The 17,079-nt window shown below is 37.1% G+C and overlaps 1 protein-coding gene across 1 annotated transcript in view; it reads left to right on the forward strand.

The window, feature by feature from the left end:
• MRPL1 (mitochondrial ribosomal protein L1) overlaps positions 1-17,079 on the forward strand; it is a 70,852-nt gene that overhangs the window by 21,825 nt on the left and 31,948 nt on the right. The window contains 3 exon segments of the mRNA NM_001101844.2: positions 2,217-2,300; positions 4,028-4,099; positions 10,932-11,043. Of these exon segments, the coding sequence (NP_001095314.1) occupies positions 2,217-2,300; positions 4,028-4,099; positions 10,932-11,043 (268 nt within the window).

The raw sequence follows: 17,079 nt of genomic DNA on the forward strand, positions 1-17,079 counted from the left end.
GTCGATGAACATATATCTCCTATTTATCTGGAAGTCATTGGTAGGAACAAAAGTAGTGTCAAAATTAATTGAGGTATTACTGTAACTGAAAAATGACTTAAGCTGTCCAGGTATTCCTTCCTTCTCGGTCAGTAAGGACTTTGGATAGCTCAGTGGCCTGAAGATGTGTTCCTCAGAATCCTAGGTTGAGACTAAGTTTGGATGGGGTGCCAAGCCCCTTACACTCATCTCAACCAAAACATTTCTGCTTTGTCTGCTTATATATTGCAGTTCCACAAAAGACTTTTTTATAAAATTCTAAAGGTGGGAAAAATACTAGATTAGAATGAGGTCCATTACAGCTCTCAATTTGATAAGCTTCTCACTTAATTTATTTGGAGATGATACTTTGATTTTTATTCTGAGGATGTCTTTTTTTTTTTGTCAAACTGGAGGGTCTGTGTTTTTGAGTACAATTTAACAACCTCAGCAGCAACAAGTAATTGAGGAGGAGGAATAAAACATAGTGCTTAAGAGCCTAGGCCGACATTGCATTACCGGCCAGAATCCTGGGGTCACGAGTTACCTGGTCTTTGAGCTTCTGGTTTAACCTCTCCAAATCCCAGTTTTTCCCTTTCTTTATAAAGGGAAGTAAAATGCTTATTTTCATGCATGTTCTCATTTAATTCTATATTAATCTCAAAAGAGGAAGCTGAGACATTGAAAGTGAAGTAACTTGCTCAAGGTCACCAGAGGTGGGGGTGGAATTAGGATTTAAACCAAAGTCTGTTTCATTTCTTGGTTATTTTTTGTTCATTTCAGTCCTATTGAAATTTTATTTTATACTATAGTGTTACTGTTCTTTTATTTTAAAACGTTGTAGTGTCTAACATAACCACTTTCTCAGTCAACCAATAGTGTAATTTGTAATGAAGTATTGTAGGACCACAAGTTTCATTTTGTAAATGTTAGCCACTTGTAAACTAATACCATTGAAAAGGTTCAGTTTTCTTCCTGAGACCTTTTTTGTTCTTGACAGAGTGCTTGTAAAACAAGCCAGTATTCCCCCAGGGGATGCTATTATTGTGATTGCTTGCCATTGAAAAATTTACTGAAGCCAGTTGTGACATGTTAATGGCAAAGGAATGACAGTCAGTTAAAGTGAGTTGCATGTCTGACATAAAGTGTGCTTAAGAGTTTGTGCCTTCTTGTCTGAAAAGAAATTCTCAGGAGGTTATCTTACTCAAGTTTTTCTAAAAATATGATCTTTCAATCAGTTTTAATTATGAAACGACTCTTTTTCTGGACCTTAAGGTTGCACCAAAACTATGGGCCTAGAACTTGTTTCCGTGTGAAGTCTCCCTAAGAGATCCGAGTCACAGGTCTAGGCAGGTCCTTGGCCCAGTGACTAAACAAATTAGTTTTGAGGTCCTGTAAAAACTCCACCCGTATTAGGGTGCCTCAAATGCATGCCATTATTTTGGATTTTCGGACTGACTTCCCATACATGTCTAGAAGTGGTGGGTGGTCCAGGTTGTTTCAAAATAGGCCCGCTTGAAATAGCCTTGCAGATTTGGCAATCTGTCTTGGATTTAGAGTTAATATCATCAGATTCACCTGATTGTTTAGAATCAACATGGAAATTAGGAGTGACCCACTGAGCAGATTAGCTGGATATATTGTTCAATGTGCATAGCTGTATACATGTCCTCCTTGATGATGTAAAAAAAAATTACATGTTTTTTTGAATTTAATTCAAGGTAGAAAACATTTATTGGCATTCATCATGTGGAAAGCCTTGTACTAGGTGCTCGGGAAGATAACGTGAAAGTGAAGTCGCTCAGTTATGACTGACTCTTTGCGACCCCATGGACTGTAGCCTATCAGGCTCCTGCGTCCATGGGATTTTCCAGGCAAGAGTGCTGGAGTGGACTGCCATTTCCTTCTCCAGGGGATCTTCCCGACCCAGGGATCGAACCTGGGTCTCCTGCATTGCAGGAGATGCTTTGCAAACACAGATCTTAATTTAATATGTAAGACTGTGTGGTGAATGCTATAAAGAAAGAAGCCACGTGCCATGGGAGTGTGGAGTTGGGGAAAGAGGTTTATATCTTTATTTTGATTTCTTACAAAGGAAATATAATCTCTTATGCTTTAACAGGTAATCAATGAATATTTTGGATATTGAAAAGATGAATGAATTTTTTATAATTGTTTTTCCATTGTTGTATATTTAGAAAAAAGTGGAGCCATTTGCCAGCGTTCTTAGTTTGCCATACCCATTCATTTCAGAAATGAGTAAAGTTGCTGTATTTACAGGGGTGAGTAACTTTTTATATCCTTTAGTTTTTTGACACATCACATTAATCAATGATTAGAATAACTGAATAGAGTTAGAGAAAATTCTGGCATCCCCCTAGAATATTTTCCCCATGTGAAACTCAAAGCAGTTAAATGGCTTATTTGAGGTCATATTATTAGTTTGAGAAAGAGCTGAGCCACAATATTAACTTCATCATTATTATCTACCATTTTATGTTTCTCACAAGAGAAGAATTTATCCTACTAGCTGCTGCGTCCTGCTGAAACTCTCCAAACGACAAAAATAACATTGACTTTAAAGCAGTGGGCCATTTAGTGCTGTGAAGACACAAAAACCACACTTTTAAAATGATCTAGTCTGTAAAGTCAAGAAAGTCACGGCAATAACGAGTATAGTAATACAGCTCTTTGTCATTGTTTTTGTGTTATGCACATTTGTTTATAACATCCTGATGAATTTATTTTGTAAACTGTTTTTCTTCCTGCCGTCTGTCTCACTTACAATGAAGAAATTCTTTGCTTTTTTCCCCAGAAAAGTAGAGAATATAGCTCTTAGAATGCCACAAAATTTGAGTAAATAGTGACATATTTTTACAGTAAGTCCAAATGGTATAAATGAAGCATATAGAGAAAAAAACCAAATACTGTGTATTTTTCTTTTGGATTTTCAGACAGTAGGCTAAATTTTGGCTCTCATTTCTTAAATTTAAAAACCTTTACTCTTACAATACTGGATTGATAAAATGTCTCCATTTAAAGTAGCAAAACTAAATATATTTTAATCTGTTATTTTTGGAAAATGATGTATTGATGACATGACATTGGAGACTTAGGAACACTTGGTGGGTTTTAAATATGCCATTTGGACATATTTCCTCATATATTAGTCAAGAAATGCCTTCAGTTCAGTTTAGTCACTCAGTTGTGTCTGACTCTTTGCAACCCCATGAATTGCCTCATGCCAGGCCTCCCTGTCTGTCACCAACTCCCAGAGTTCACCCAAACCCACGTCCATCGAGTCGGTGATGCCATCCAGCCATCTCATCCTCTGTCGTCCCCTTCTCCTCCTGCTCCCAATCCCTCCCAGCATCAGAGTCTTTTCCAATGAGTCAGCTCTTCGAATGAGGTGGCCAAAGTATTGGAGTTTCAGCTTTAGCATCAGTCCTTCCAGTGAATACCCAGGACTGATCCCCTTTAGAATGGACTGATTGGATCTCCTTGCAGTCCAAAGGACTCTCAAGAAATGCCTTGCTATTGCTATTGCTAAGTCGCTTCAGCCGTGTCCGACTCTGTGCGACCCCATAGACGGCAGCTCACCAGGCTCCCCAGTCCCTGGGATTCTCCAGGCAAGAACACTGGAGTGGGTTGCCATTTCCTTCTCCAATGCATGAAAGTGAAAAGTGAAAGGGAAGTCGCTCAGTCGTGTCCGACTCTTAGCGACCCCATGGACTGCAGCCTGCCAGGCTCCTTCGTCCATGGGATTTTCCAGGCAAGAGTACTGGAGTGGGGTGCCATTGCCTTCTCTGAAGAAATGCCTTAATCACCTACAAACTAAGCTTGTTCTGAATGTACTATCTCTGATGTATCTAGTTGAAAACTGATGCACTTTCAATTAAAAGTAAAAAATACAGTTTTTATTTTGAACTGTGGTATTTCTGACAAAATACTTGAAAGCAGACTGAATTTGTTTAAAGACTAATGTTCAAACTATTGTATTTTTTGGTAGAATGCATCAGAAATTAAAATAGCAGAAGAAAATGGAGCTGCATTTGCAGGAGGAACTAATCTCATTCAGAAGGTATGGTATTGTTTTCTTATTCATTACTTACAGAAATTGTTCTGTTATCTTTGCCATCCATTGATTTATTACATGTGGAATGTAACTACTCTATTCATATCTTTTGATAAAGTGGTTAGTAGAGCTTTACAGAACAAATGATTTTCCTAATCTTTTGAGTCTCAAAATCAAGCTAAGAAAAAACTATCCAGACAGCCTGGTATTAGTTATACTTGATTTGTATTTATGATTTTTTTGTTTCTTTCTTATATGTGTTTGTGAGAATTTAATGGATAGACTGGAAAGGACAGTATGACTCTTGTGGTTTTAAATGTGAGATTTAAGGTGAAATCTGAAAGGTAGCCTATATGGATATCCTATTCGGAGGGATTGGGGGCAGGAGAAGAAGGGGACAACAGAGGATGAGATGGCTGGATGGCATCACTGACTTGATGGACGTGAGTCTCAGTGAACTCCGGGAGTTGGTGATGGACAGGGAAGCCTGGCGTGCTGCGATTCATGGGGTCGCAAAGAGTCAGACACGACTGAGTGACTGATCTGATCTGATCTGATTCATATTTCAAAGGCCAGATGTTTATTTTGCCTTATTGGAGTGCAAAGTGTGATTTACTTTAGTCGATTACAAAGGACAGTATCTGACCTCTATAATATGGTACTTTTGGTTACTCTTAAATTTTACCACACCTGCTCTCCCAGCTCCATCAGTTCAAGTGGTATAGGCAAAAAAATGTTATGCAGCCTACCTTGAGAAAATAACAAAGAACTGGTGGAGCCCATTTGAAGCAAAGACATTTGTTTGTTTCAATTAATTTATTTATTTTAATTGGAGGCTAATTACTTTACAATATTGTAGTCGTTTTTGCCGTACATTGACATGAATCAGCCATGGGTGTACATGTGTTCCCCATCCTGAACCCTCCTCCCACCTCCCTCCCCATCCCATCCCTCAGGGTCATCCCAGTGCACCAGCCCTGAGCACTGTGTCTCATGCATCGAACCTGGACTGGCGATCTGTTTCACATATGATAATATACATGTTTCAGTGCTATTCTCTCAAATCATCCCACTCTCGCCTTCTCCCACAGAGTCCAGAAGACTGTTCTTTATATCTGTGTCTCTTTTGCTGTCTCACATATAGGGGCATCGTAACCATCTTTCTAAATTCCATATATATGTGTTGGTATACTGTATTGCTGTTTTTCTTTCTGACTTACTTCACTCTGTATAATAGGCTCCAGTTTTATCCACCTCATTAGAACTGATTCAAATGTATTCTTTTTAATGGCTGAGTAATACTCCATTGTGTATATGTACCACAGCTTTCTGATCCATTCATCTGCCGATGGACATCTAGGTTGCTTCCAGGTCCTGGCTATTGTAAACAGTGCTGCGATGAACATTGGGGTGCACGTGTCTCTTTCAATTCTGGTTCCTCTGTGTGTATGCCCAGCAGTGGGCTTGCTGGATCATATGGCAGTTCTATTTCCAGTTTTTTAAGGAATCTCCACACTGTTCTCCATAGTGGCTGTACTAGTTTGTATTCCCACCAACATGTAAGAGGGTTCCCTTTTCTCCTCACCCTCTCCAGCATTTATTGTTTGTAGACTTTTTGGTGATGGCCATTCTGACCAGCGTGAGATGGTACCTCATTGTGGTTTTGATTTGCATTTCTCTGATAATGAGTGATGTTGAGCATCTTTTCATGTGTTTGTTAGCCATCTGAATGTCTTCTTTGGAGAAATGTCTGTTTAGTTCTTTGGCCCATTTTTTGATTGGGTCGTTTATTTTTCTGGAATTGAGCTGAATTGAGGTTGTATATTTTTGAGATTAATTCATGTCAGTTGCTTCATTTGCTATTATTTTCTCCCATTCTGAAGGCTGTCTTTTCACCTTATAGTTTCCTTCATTGTGTCAAAGCTTTTAGGTTTAATTAGGTCCCATTTGTTTATTTTTGCTTTTATTTCCATTACTCTGGGAGGTGGATCATAGAGGATCCTGCTGTGATTTATGTTGGAGAGTGTTTTGCCTATGTTTTTCTCTAGGAATTTTATCATTTCTGCTCATATGTTTAGATCTTTAATCCATTTTGAGTTTATTTTTGTGTATGGTGTTAGAAAGTGTTCTAGTTTCATTCTTTTACAAGTGGTTGACCAGTTTTCCTAGACCCACTTGTTAAAGAAATTGTCTTTTCTCCATTGTATATTCTTGAAGCAGACATTTATTTTTTTAAAGATGTGGGAAGAAGAGGCACATCTCTCCATGCTGTTCTTCAGAACTCTGCATTCAAATGGGTATATCTTTCCTTTTCTCCTTTGCCTTTTGCTTCTCTTCTCTTCTCAGCTATTTGTAAGGCCTCATCAGACAACCGTTTTGAATTTTGCATTTCTTTTTCTTGGGGATGGTCTTGATCACTGCCTGTACAATATTATGAACCTCTGTCCATAGTTCTTCAGGTACTCTATCAGATCTAATCCTTTGAATCTATTTGTCACTTCTGTATAATTGTAAGGGATTTAGGTCATACCGGAATGGTCTGGTGGTTTTCCTTATTTTCTTCAATTTCAGTCTGAATTTAGCAATAAGGAGTTCATGATCTGAGCCACAGTCAGTTCCCTGTCTTGTTTTTGCTGATTGTATAGAGCTTCTTCATTTTTGGCTGCAAAGAATAAATCAGTCTAATCTCACTATTGACCATATGGTAAGGCCATGTGTAGAGTCTTCTCTGGTGTTGTTGGAAGAGGGTGTTTGCTATGACCAGTGCGTTCTCTTGGCAAAGCTCTGTTAGCCTTTGACCTGCTTCATTTTGTACTCCAAGGCCAAATTTGCCTGTTACTCTAGGTATCACTTAACTTCCTACTTTTGCATTCCAGTCCCCTATAATGAAAAGGACGTCTTATTTGGGTGTTAGTTCTAGAATGTAGGTCAAGAAGCAACAGTTAGAACTGGACATGAAATAACAGACTGGTTCAAAATAGGGAAAGGAGTACGTCAAGGCTGTATAATGTCACCCTGTTTATTTAACTTATATGCAGGGTACATCATGTGAAATGCTGGGCTGGGTGAAGCACAGCTGTAATCAAGATTGTCGGGAGAAATATCAATAACCTCAGCTATGCAGGTAATACCACCCTTATGGCAAAAAGTGAAGAAGAAATGAAGAGCCTCTTGATGAAAGTGAAAGAGGAGAGTAAAAAAGTTGGCTTAAAGCTCAACATTCAGAAAACTAAGATCATGGCATCCAAACCTGTCACTTTATGGCAAATAGATGGGGAAACAGTGGAAACGGTGAGAGACTTTATTTTCCTGGGCTCCAAAATCACTGCAGGTGGTGACTGCAACCATGAAATTAAAAGACGCTTGCTCCTTGGAAGAAAAGCTATCACCAACCTAGACAGCATACTAAAAAGCAGAGGCATTACTTTGCCAATAAAGGTCCACCTAATCAAAGCTATGGTTTTTCCAGTAGTCATGTATGGATGTGAAAGTTGGATTGTAAAGAAAGCTGAGTGCTGATGAATTGATGCTTTTGAACTGTGGTGTTGGTGAAGACTCTTGAGAGTCCCTTGGACTGCAAGGACATTAAACCAGTCAGTCCTAAAGTAAATCAGTCCTGAGTATTCATTGGAAGGAGTTATGCTGAAGCTGAAACTTCAATACTTTGCCCACCTCATGGGAAGAACTGACTGATTTGAAAAGACCCTGATGCTGGGAAAGATTGAAGACAGGAGGAGGAAGGGACAACAGAGGATGAGATGGTTGGATGGTATCACTGACTCAATGGACATGAGTTTGAGTATGCTCTGGGATTTGGTGATGGACAGGGAAGCCTGGAGTGCTACAGTCCATGGGGTTGCAAAGAGTCAGACACGACTGAGTGACTGAACTGACTGAACTGAATTGCTTTAAGTACATTTTGCTTTAATTTTAATACATGTGAAATGTCACAAGTATGCTTGGTTCTGAGGGATTTTAAAGTTGTTTCATTTTTACTTGTCTCTAAATTGTGATTTCCATCTATAGAGTTTTTTGATATTTTATGATATCATCTTAAAGGCTACCTGGAGCATAACTTTCAAACATAATTTTAATTTAATCCAAAGGAAAATGTTTTAGAATCAGGATTAGAAAATCTTGGCTTGGAAATTTCACATATAGTTCTTTGATGTTTCAAAATTGCCTCTGCTTTCATATTTGTAGTGATGAGAGCCCTGATTTTGGAGCCAAACTGCCTTTGTTTGGTTCTGGGTCTGCCACTTAAAAGTGCAGACTGATTTGTCCTCCCTAAGCCCTGGTTTTAGAAACGGCAGAGGATCCAGAGATGAAATTGCCAACATCCTCTGGATCATCGAAAAAGGAAGAGAGTTCCAGAAAAACATCTATTTCTGCTTATTGACTATGCCAAAGCCTTTGACTGTGTGGATCACAATAAACTGTGGAAAATTCTTCAAGAGATGGGAATACCAGATCACCTGACCTGCCTCTTGAGAAACTTATATGCAGGTCAAGAAGCAACAGTTAGAACGGGACATGGAAAAACAGACTGGTTCCAAATAGGAAAAGGAGTACGTCAAGGCTGCATATTGTCACTCTGCTGATTTAACTTCTATGCAGAGTACATCATGAGAAACGCTGGACTGGAAGAAACACAAGCTGGAGTCAAGATTGCCAGGAGAAATATCAATCATCTCAGATATGCAGATGACACCACCCTTATGGCAGAAAGTGAAGAAGAACTCAAAAGCCTCTTGATGAAAGTGAAAGAGGAGAGTGAAAAAGTTGGCTTAAAGCTCAACATTCAGAAAACGAAGATCATGGCATCTGGTCCCATCACGTCATGGGAAATAGATGGGGAAACAGTGGAAACAGTGTCAGACTTTATTTTTTTGGGCTCCCAAATCACTGCAGATGGTGATTGCAGCCATGAAATTAAAAGACGCTTACTCCTTGGAAGAAAAGTTATGGCCAACCTAGATAGCATATTGAAAAGCAGAGATACTACTTTGCCAACAAAGGTCTGTCTAGTCAAGGCTATGGTTTTTCCAGTGGTCATATATGGATGTGAGAGTTGGACTGTGAAGAAAGCTGAGCACTGAAGAATTGATGCTTTTGAACTGTGGTATTGGAGAAGACTCTTGAGAGTCCCTTGAACTGCAAGGAGATCCAACCAGTCCATTCTGAAGGAGATCAGCCCTGGGATTTCTTGGGAAGGAATGATGCTAAAGCTGAAACTCCAGTACTTTGGCCACCTCATGCGAAGAGTTGACTTATTGGAAAGACTCTGATGCTGGGAGGGATTGGGGGCAGGAGGAGAAGGGGATGACAGAGGATGAAATGGCTGGTTGGCATCACTGACTCTATGGATGTGAGTTTGAGTCAACTCCAGAAGATGGTGATGGACAGGGAGGCCTGGTGTGCTGCGATTCTTAGGTCGCAAAGAGTCGGACACGACTGAGCGACTGAACTGAACTGAAGCCCTCAACTTCCTTGCCTAGAATGTGTGGTCAATATTAGTACTTGCCTTGTAGGGTTGTTGTATACACTTGGTGAACTAAACCATGTAACGTGTTTAGCACGTTACAAGTATTCGAAGTATACTTAGTACATTACAAGTATTCTAAGAATACTTGTCACATGCCAAGGATTCTTTTTATGTAAATTATTATTGTTCAGGGCTTCCCACGTAGCTCAGTCGGTAAAGCATCTGCCTGTAATGTAGGAGACCTGAGTTTAATTCCTGGGTTGGGAAGTTCCCCTGGAGAAGGAAATGACAACCCACTCCAGTATTTTTGCCTGGAGAATCCCATGCACAGAAGAGCCTGGCAGACTACAGTTCATGAGATCACAAGAGTCAGAGACAACTTAGTGCTATCTTTCTTTCTATTATTGTTCAGGGTAGCATAGTATGCCATTTAGGGAGTAAAGAATTTGTATAAAGAAAAAATAGTAACAGGAAAATAAAATTCCAGAATCATGCTTAATTTTGCTAGAGTTCAAGTTTTTATAGTTTAATGTGTAACCCCAAACTAAGGCTTTGAATGACATATTGTGGTAAGATTTTATGCAAAGAGAATCATTGGTAAGATAATTGTTGCCCAGGCAGTATTACTCTAAACAGTTGCTTCAATTTTAAGTCAGCTAAATTTTTAAATGGAGTATACTGTAGAAGTAAAGTAATTATTCTGAGTACCTGCCTGAGTTAATTTAAAATGTCTTCTAAAAACTGAAATTATTCTCTTTACTCTTAGAATGGAATTAGACTACGCATAATAAACTATAAGTAAACTTGTCTTTGACCATCCCACTCCTCCTTTATTTTTTGGAGGCAAAAGGAATTTTCGTTTCAGTTGTCTTGGTGCTCCAAATTTAGGAAAGCGATGTGGTTGCTAATGATTTGGCAGCTAGTGATTATTAATTTTACATGTGATCTTGCAAAAATTTCAGCATTTTTTTTCAGTTTTGATGGACATACAAATTCAACTTTTTTGGGACTGTATGAACCACGTACACATCAGTGCAGTGTTCTAGCTTGTAGAACCAACATGAGTAATCAACACTTTTGATTAACATAACCCCAAGGAAGAATTAAACCTGTTAAATGTTTGTTTATAATGGATGTGGCTATTTTTTAAAAGCAAACATTAGAAAATGTTTTGCTTCTGAAGATTTTCCTAATTGGTAAATATGTTCATATGATCCTTGTGTTTAAAGAAAGGAATTGTGCTTAATATGTATTTTCTAAATTGTAAAAAATGATTACTACATTAGACCTTATTTTTAGAAAAATAAAGCCTTTTCTGTAATCTAAGGTTATCTTTTCCCTTCTGATTTTCAGATTTTGGATGATGAAATTCAAGCAGATTTTTATATAGCTGTTCCAGAAATAATGCCCGAGCTTAATCCATTAAGGAAGAAACTGAAAACAAGATTTCCTAAGTTTAATCGAAGTAAGGGAGAGTTCTTTTACTACTTCAGTACTCTGTCAACAACTTTCTAATATATATGTTTAATTAGAAAACAAAATTGCTAATATATGTGTAGAGTAAATACTATGCTCTGGTATTTCAGTTTTGTGTTACACAAGAACGTGTAGAATTTTTTTCCTTTGGCATTAATATTGGTGATTTAATGTAATTTGAAAACCTAGTTGCTTTATAATACCAGATCTTTAAATTTAGGCCATATTCTTGTTTTAAATTAGTGGAACACATTACCCACTAGGTATATTATCATCATACTATCTTATGTCTCTTTATCAAAACAACACGTATGCTCGTTTATGTTAGCTTTCATCATCTGTATATGCTGGCTTTCTGTGTATGGTTCTGCAGTTATTGTCCCTGAGAAACTTTCCCCTTGTGAATATTTGCCCCTTACGAAATTTAGTAAGAAAAGTACGGGTGCTCCATAAATAGCCTTGTTATAAAGTATGAAGTATTATATGATAAATTCACAATATGCAGTAGATGTTCATTAGAGGAGGAATTTATACGTAGATGGGGAAATCAGAGAAGGCATCTTAAAGGGGGTGACGTTTAAACTGTACATTGAATAATTTGATGAGCAGACTAAGAGGGTATTTTAAGTAGAATCTGTTAATCATAGACACTGAAGTAAGTCAGAAATTACAGACTACATTGAAGAAATATCAGTTAGTTTTCTTTGGCGGTAGTGAATGGTACCCCTACTTTGAAATGAAAAACAATATGTTAGAAAGGTAGATTGATCCTGTATTGAGCAGAATCTTGAATAAGATCCTCAGAAATTTGGACCTTGATTCTGTATTCAGCAGGACTCTCTTAGAAGTTTTTTTAAGTTGGGGGATTCTTTAGAGCTTTAATCTAGCAAGAGTTTGTAAAATGTACTGGCATGAAATCATGCAAGGAGACCAGTTCAGATGCAGTTGCCAGAGATTAATAAAGGTGAGGCTTAAAGTCTTCATAATGAGTCTGGAGTAAAGAGGACAGATGTCAAAGATAATAGGACTTTGCACTATGTAGTTAGCAATGGACATGTTGAGAGAAAGAAAGGAAAGAGTCAAATGATGCTGAGATTTTTCAGCCTAGGGATCTCTTCTAATAAGTTGATATCATTAATGCAAATGGGGAGTAGGTTTGGGAGGAAAGAGTACATTCACTAGCAGACATAGTTCCTTTTAGGTGGTGCTGAATATCTGCTGTAGATAGATGTTTTTTCAAATAAAATTTTATAAGGTAAAAGAGCAGATATTTTAAAATTATTTTACTAGATCTTCAAATTTTAACTCTAGTTGAGCTAAAAAAAATCCTGCTAAAATTCTTCATACATGATAGCCACTAATGCTCATCTGAGTTAAAGACCATGTTCTGTACTGTAAGCAAATTCAAATGGACTCTCCAGTTCTTTTGTTATATTGGAGTTTTGTTTATTTTTAATAGCCTGCAATGAATAACACATCCTTGTGAGATATTGGACGGAGGTTTGGTGCTTGTTAGTAGGAATTTCCATTATAGTAGTGTTTGTTTTCATGGAATCACACTACATTCTTTCCTAAATAAGACCTGAAATTGAACATTATTTTAAAAATTAAACCAGAATTGCAGTTGAATTTGAGGATAAGTCTCTTAAGTTTTTTCCTAATTGAATTCAAGCTCAATAAAGCCAAATAATACTAAATATAGTCAATTAAAAGTAAAACTGAATACCGAGTTTATCTGTATTCAGCTCGCTCATTGCTTTGCACGGTTAACTGGTTTTTCATGGAAATTAATTTTGTCACCTTTGCGAACTTTATCCATTCTTTGAATAATTTTTGGTCTCAGTTTCCTTTAGTGTTGAGGTTTTTTAATTGCCATTTTCATCACAAAATTTGGGATAATTAGTTTTAGTCTGAAAGGTTTTCAAAGAACATTTCTTCATCACAAATAAGAAAAGTTTCCCCTGAAAATGTTTATTTTTATTAGTGGGCTTTACTTTATTTCTGCTTTCATAATGAATCATAGCTTCTGTATACTATGGTCAAGTTACCTAGGTATGTCCCCTACCTCTATTTGCTTACCAAAGCATCTTGGAAAAACAGACAGACCTTTCACCTTCCCCAGCTTTTTCTTCTCACCCCCACACGATCTGTTCAACAGCACTGGCAAAACATTTGTGTTCTTTAAACATGAAGACAAACGATTAACCTGTCAAAAATGTTAAAACAGAGTACACCAGATGTGCATTAGAACAAATGAAGCTTGTTTTATGCATTTTTAGAGCTTATTCAGATTCTTGTTTAGGAACATTTGATTCCCCTTACATCCAACAAAAGATGTAAGGGTAAAGTAGGAATTACGTTTTGAGCAATGGATGGAATTAAAAAACAAACAAACAAGCCCCTGCAGCTGAGCTCATTAGTTTCCCATTTTGTCTTACATTTTGTCTTTGTAATGGGAGTGGGTGTAACTAACTTGGCTGGACTGAATGTGCACATTTTGCAGCATGTTTAATGCTGCAGTTTTGTTTTATTTTAATTGCTTACGTAACTATAAGCAAGTTCTCTTTTTTTTCCAATGCACATTTGGCATATTTTCTTAGTATTTCTTTTTTATCTCATTAAAAAAAAGACATTTAAAACTTGCTTTTCAAAATTTCTTTGGAAGAAATTGGGTTTCATTTTCCTTGTCAACTAGCTTCCCCCCAGTTCCCTGCCACAATGTAAACTCTAACATTTTTTCATATCTAACATAGATACATACATTTTATTGATATTTTAAAAGTTTTCTTTATTCCTAATGTTACTAACATTTACTAAACAGAAAATACTAGTGTGAAAATATCTTGACTTATAAAGCATACTAAGTTGTTGGCAGGTAAGGGACATGATTAGAAAATCGGACCCATTACTGTGTGTTCCTCTTAACACATAGCTCTTAGAACTGAACATCAGTGTTGCAGTTGGGAGTCTTGTCAAAAGGATATTCCAGCAGGCTTGTCTATAGAGTATTCACATCTACTGAGTAGGGCACTGCTTTCTGTAAGGAAGTTGCTTTTGTATTGTATTTGAGAGTAATGGATGTAAAATGATTGAAATCTAATGTCAGTTATTTTTAGCTCATAGATCAACATGCTGTACTTAAGAGTATTGCTTGCATTATTGAAACAATTAGAATTCTTTGGTCATATGAAGAAAAATGATAAAGCAAATGGAATTTTTGCAGGGTAACAAATTTGAAATTTTTCTAAATTTCCCTCTCTCGTGTACTAATAATTTAAAACTATTTATGTGTGAAAGATTCCAGTGATGATTAGGTATGATTATTACTGCTATAGATGAATTAGTGATGTATTACAACTGGTGCTATTGATCTTCTTTATTTCCCTTACTCCAGCCATAGTTGCTTCCTTGCTGTTACTCATACACACCAAGTTTTCTCCCTTCTCAGGTCTTTGGATTCATTGTCCTATCTGTCTGTAATGCTTTTTACTAATTTGTCTGGCTCACATTCTTATTCAAGTATCACCTAGATGGAGAGACCTTCTGTGACCATTCTATTTAAATATTAATCTCCACTTCCCATTACCACTAGATTTCTCATTATCGTATTTTTACCTTCTTTCTTTTAAGGCTTATCAATCTTGGCATCTTACATTTTTAATTTGTGGGTGTGTGTTCAATTTCTTCCATTAGCATAAGGGCGTTTTTGGTTTTGTCCACTAGTATAGTCTCATGACCTAGAATAGCATCTGGCACATAGTAGGTACTCAACAAACATATCATATGTGTCAAGCCTTGAATGTGATGGCTATGAACAAGAGAAAGTCCATACGGGTACAGAGTGAATAGTTTTGTTTTCTGCACTAGACAAGCTGACTTACTAAGCATTTATTTTTAATTTAATTAACTCAGATTTCTCTAGTTAAAGAAATAGACCAAAACAAAGCACATAACCTCAAAACCTTTATTTGTTTCCACTGTCCTTTATAGCAGTGATCTTACTTCTTTCTGTTGTCTCATACCAAGTTTCTCAGGCATGTCTCTTTAGTGATTGGCTGTCTCTATTTCCTTTCCAATTGTTATTCTTCCTTACATACTTTTCTCTCATAACTCAGCTCAAATGTTGCTCTCACTACTAATCTCTGTTCTTTCTTTTGTCACATTTAAAGGTCTCTTTTTAATTTTCTCTTTTTCTTGATACTAATTTTTACACTGTACAATATATATATATTTTATTTTATTTTATTTTTAAACTTTACAATATTGTATTGGTTTTGCCAAATATCGAAATGAATCTGCCACAGGTATATATGTGTTCCCCATCCTGAACCCTCCTCCCTCCTCCCTCCCCATACCATCCCTCTGGGTCGTCCCAGTGCACCAGCCCCAAGCATCCAGTATAGTGCATCAAACCTGGACTGGCAACTCGTTTCATACATGATATTATATGTATTTCAATGCCATTCTCCCATGTCATCCCACCCTCTCCCTCTCCCACAGAGTCCAAAAGACTGTTCTATACATCAGTGTCTCTTTTGCTGTCTTGTATACAGGGTTATTGTTACCATCTTTCTAAATTACATATATATGCATTAGTATACTGTATTGGTGTTTTTCTTTCTGGCTTACTTCACTCTGAATAATAGGCTCCAGTTTCATCCACCTCATTAGTACTGGTTCAAATGTATTCTTTTTAATGGCTGAGTAATACTCCATTGTGTATATGCACCACAGCTTTCTTATCCATTCATCTGCTGATGGTCATCTAGGTTGCTTCCATGTCCTGGCTATTATAAACAGTGCTGCGATGAACATTGGGGTACACGTGTCTCTTTTCCTTCTGGTTTCCTCAGTGTGTATGCCCAGCAGTGGGATTGCTGGATCATAAGGCAGTTCTGTTTCCAGTTTTTTAAGGAATCTCCACACTGTTCTCCATAGTGGCTGTACTAGTTTGCATTCCCACCAACATACACTGTACAATCTTAACACTTTTTTTTCCTAACTACTCCTCCTTTGTCTTCCCTGCCTCCTTACATTCTACTTTCTTTATCCCTGTCATATTCCCTGGTGAAGAAGAGAGAAGGTACATTAGTATGAAATACCTATATGTTAGTATAGATTATGTTCATTATGAAAATTAAATAGAATTAGGAGAAGAGAAAGGAAAAGAAAGAGGAGAAAAGTAGACAAATGTAAAAGCACAGAGAAAAAAGAAAATAGAGAAAGAGGAGGCTATAACTACATAATCTCAAAGCCCTAAAAATAGTGGGAAAGATTTAATCTTGGGCTATATTGAAAAGCAGAATTAAAGGGTGGCTAGCATAGACCTCCTTCTGTCTTGGCTTTATCTCTCACTGTGACTTTGAAAAAATTTTTGAACATTTTTGTGCCTTTGTTTTTCATCTCCAAAATGGATTTCATGATAACATGTCCCCATGGTGTTTTTATTATAATGTGCAAGAGCTCAGCACAGGCTAAGTACATGATGCATATGACCCTCTGTTACTATTGACTCCCTATAATTCCTAAACTAGCTATGCATGTTCCACAATTACTTTTTTCTTTTTTTAAAAAAGTTTTTCCTAATTATTTTAGAAGTCATTCTTTTTCATGGCTTCATATATCGTTTCTACCTTTATAGCTCATTTATTGAATCAGCATATATTTATTGGGTGTCTACTGTGTGCCCAGGCAGTACACTTAGTGCTGAAGATTAAAAGATGAATAGATAGTTCCCAGCTTTAAGGAGATGAAAATTGACAGGTGAGAGATAGTAACAAACTGCTGCTCTAAGATGCAGGAAGTGTGCTAGTAGAAAATGTACAAAGTGCTTAGAGGAATGAGGAACACCTTGTAGAATCAGATTATATAAAGAAGGTAGCAGTGAAGTTGAGACTTTAACCATATATAGGCATTTTCTTTCCTGACATTCATGGGGAGAACATTCCAGGTGGAAGAAATGGCCTGTTCTAACGCACAAAAGTGTGAGTCAGCCAGTTGTGTTCAGAAAATTATAACTAGCTTT

The sequence above is a fragment of the Bos taurus genome, chromosome 6, assembly GCF_002263795.3.
Source record: "Bos taurus isolate L1 Dominette 01449 registration number 42190680 breed Hereford chromosome 6, ARS-UCD2.0, whole genome shotgun sequence".
Classification (NCBI taxonomy): domain Eukaryota; kingdom Metazoa; phylum Chordata; class Mammalia; order Artiodactyla; family Bovidae; genus Bos; species Bos taurus.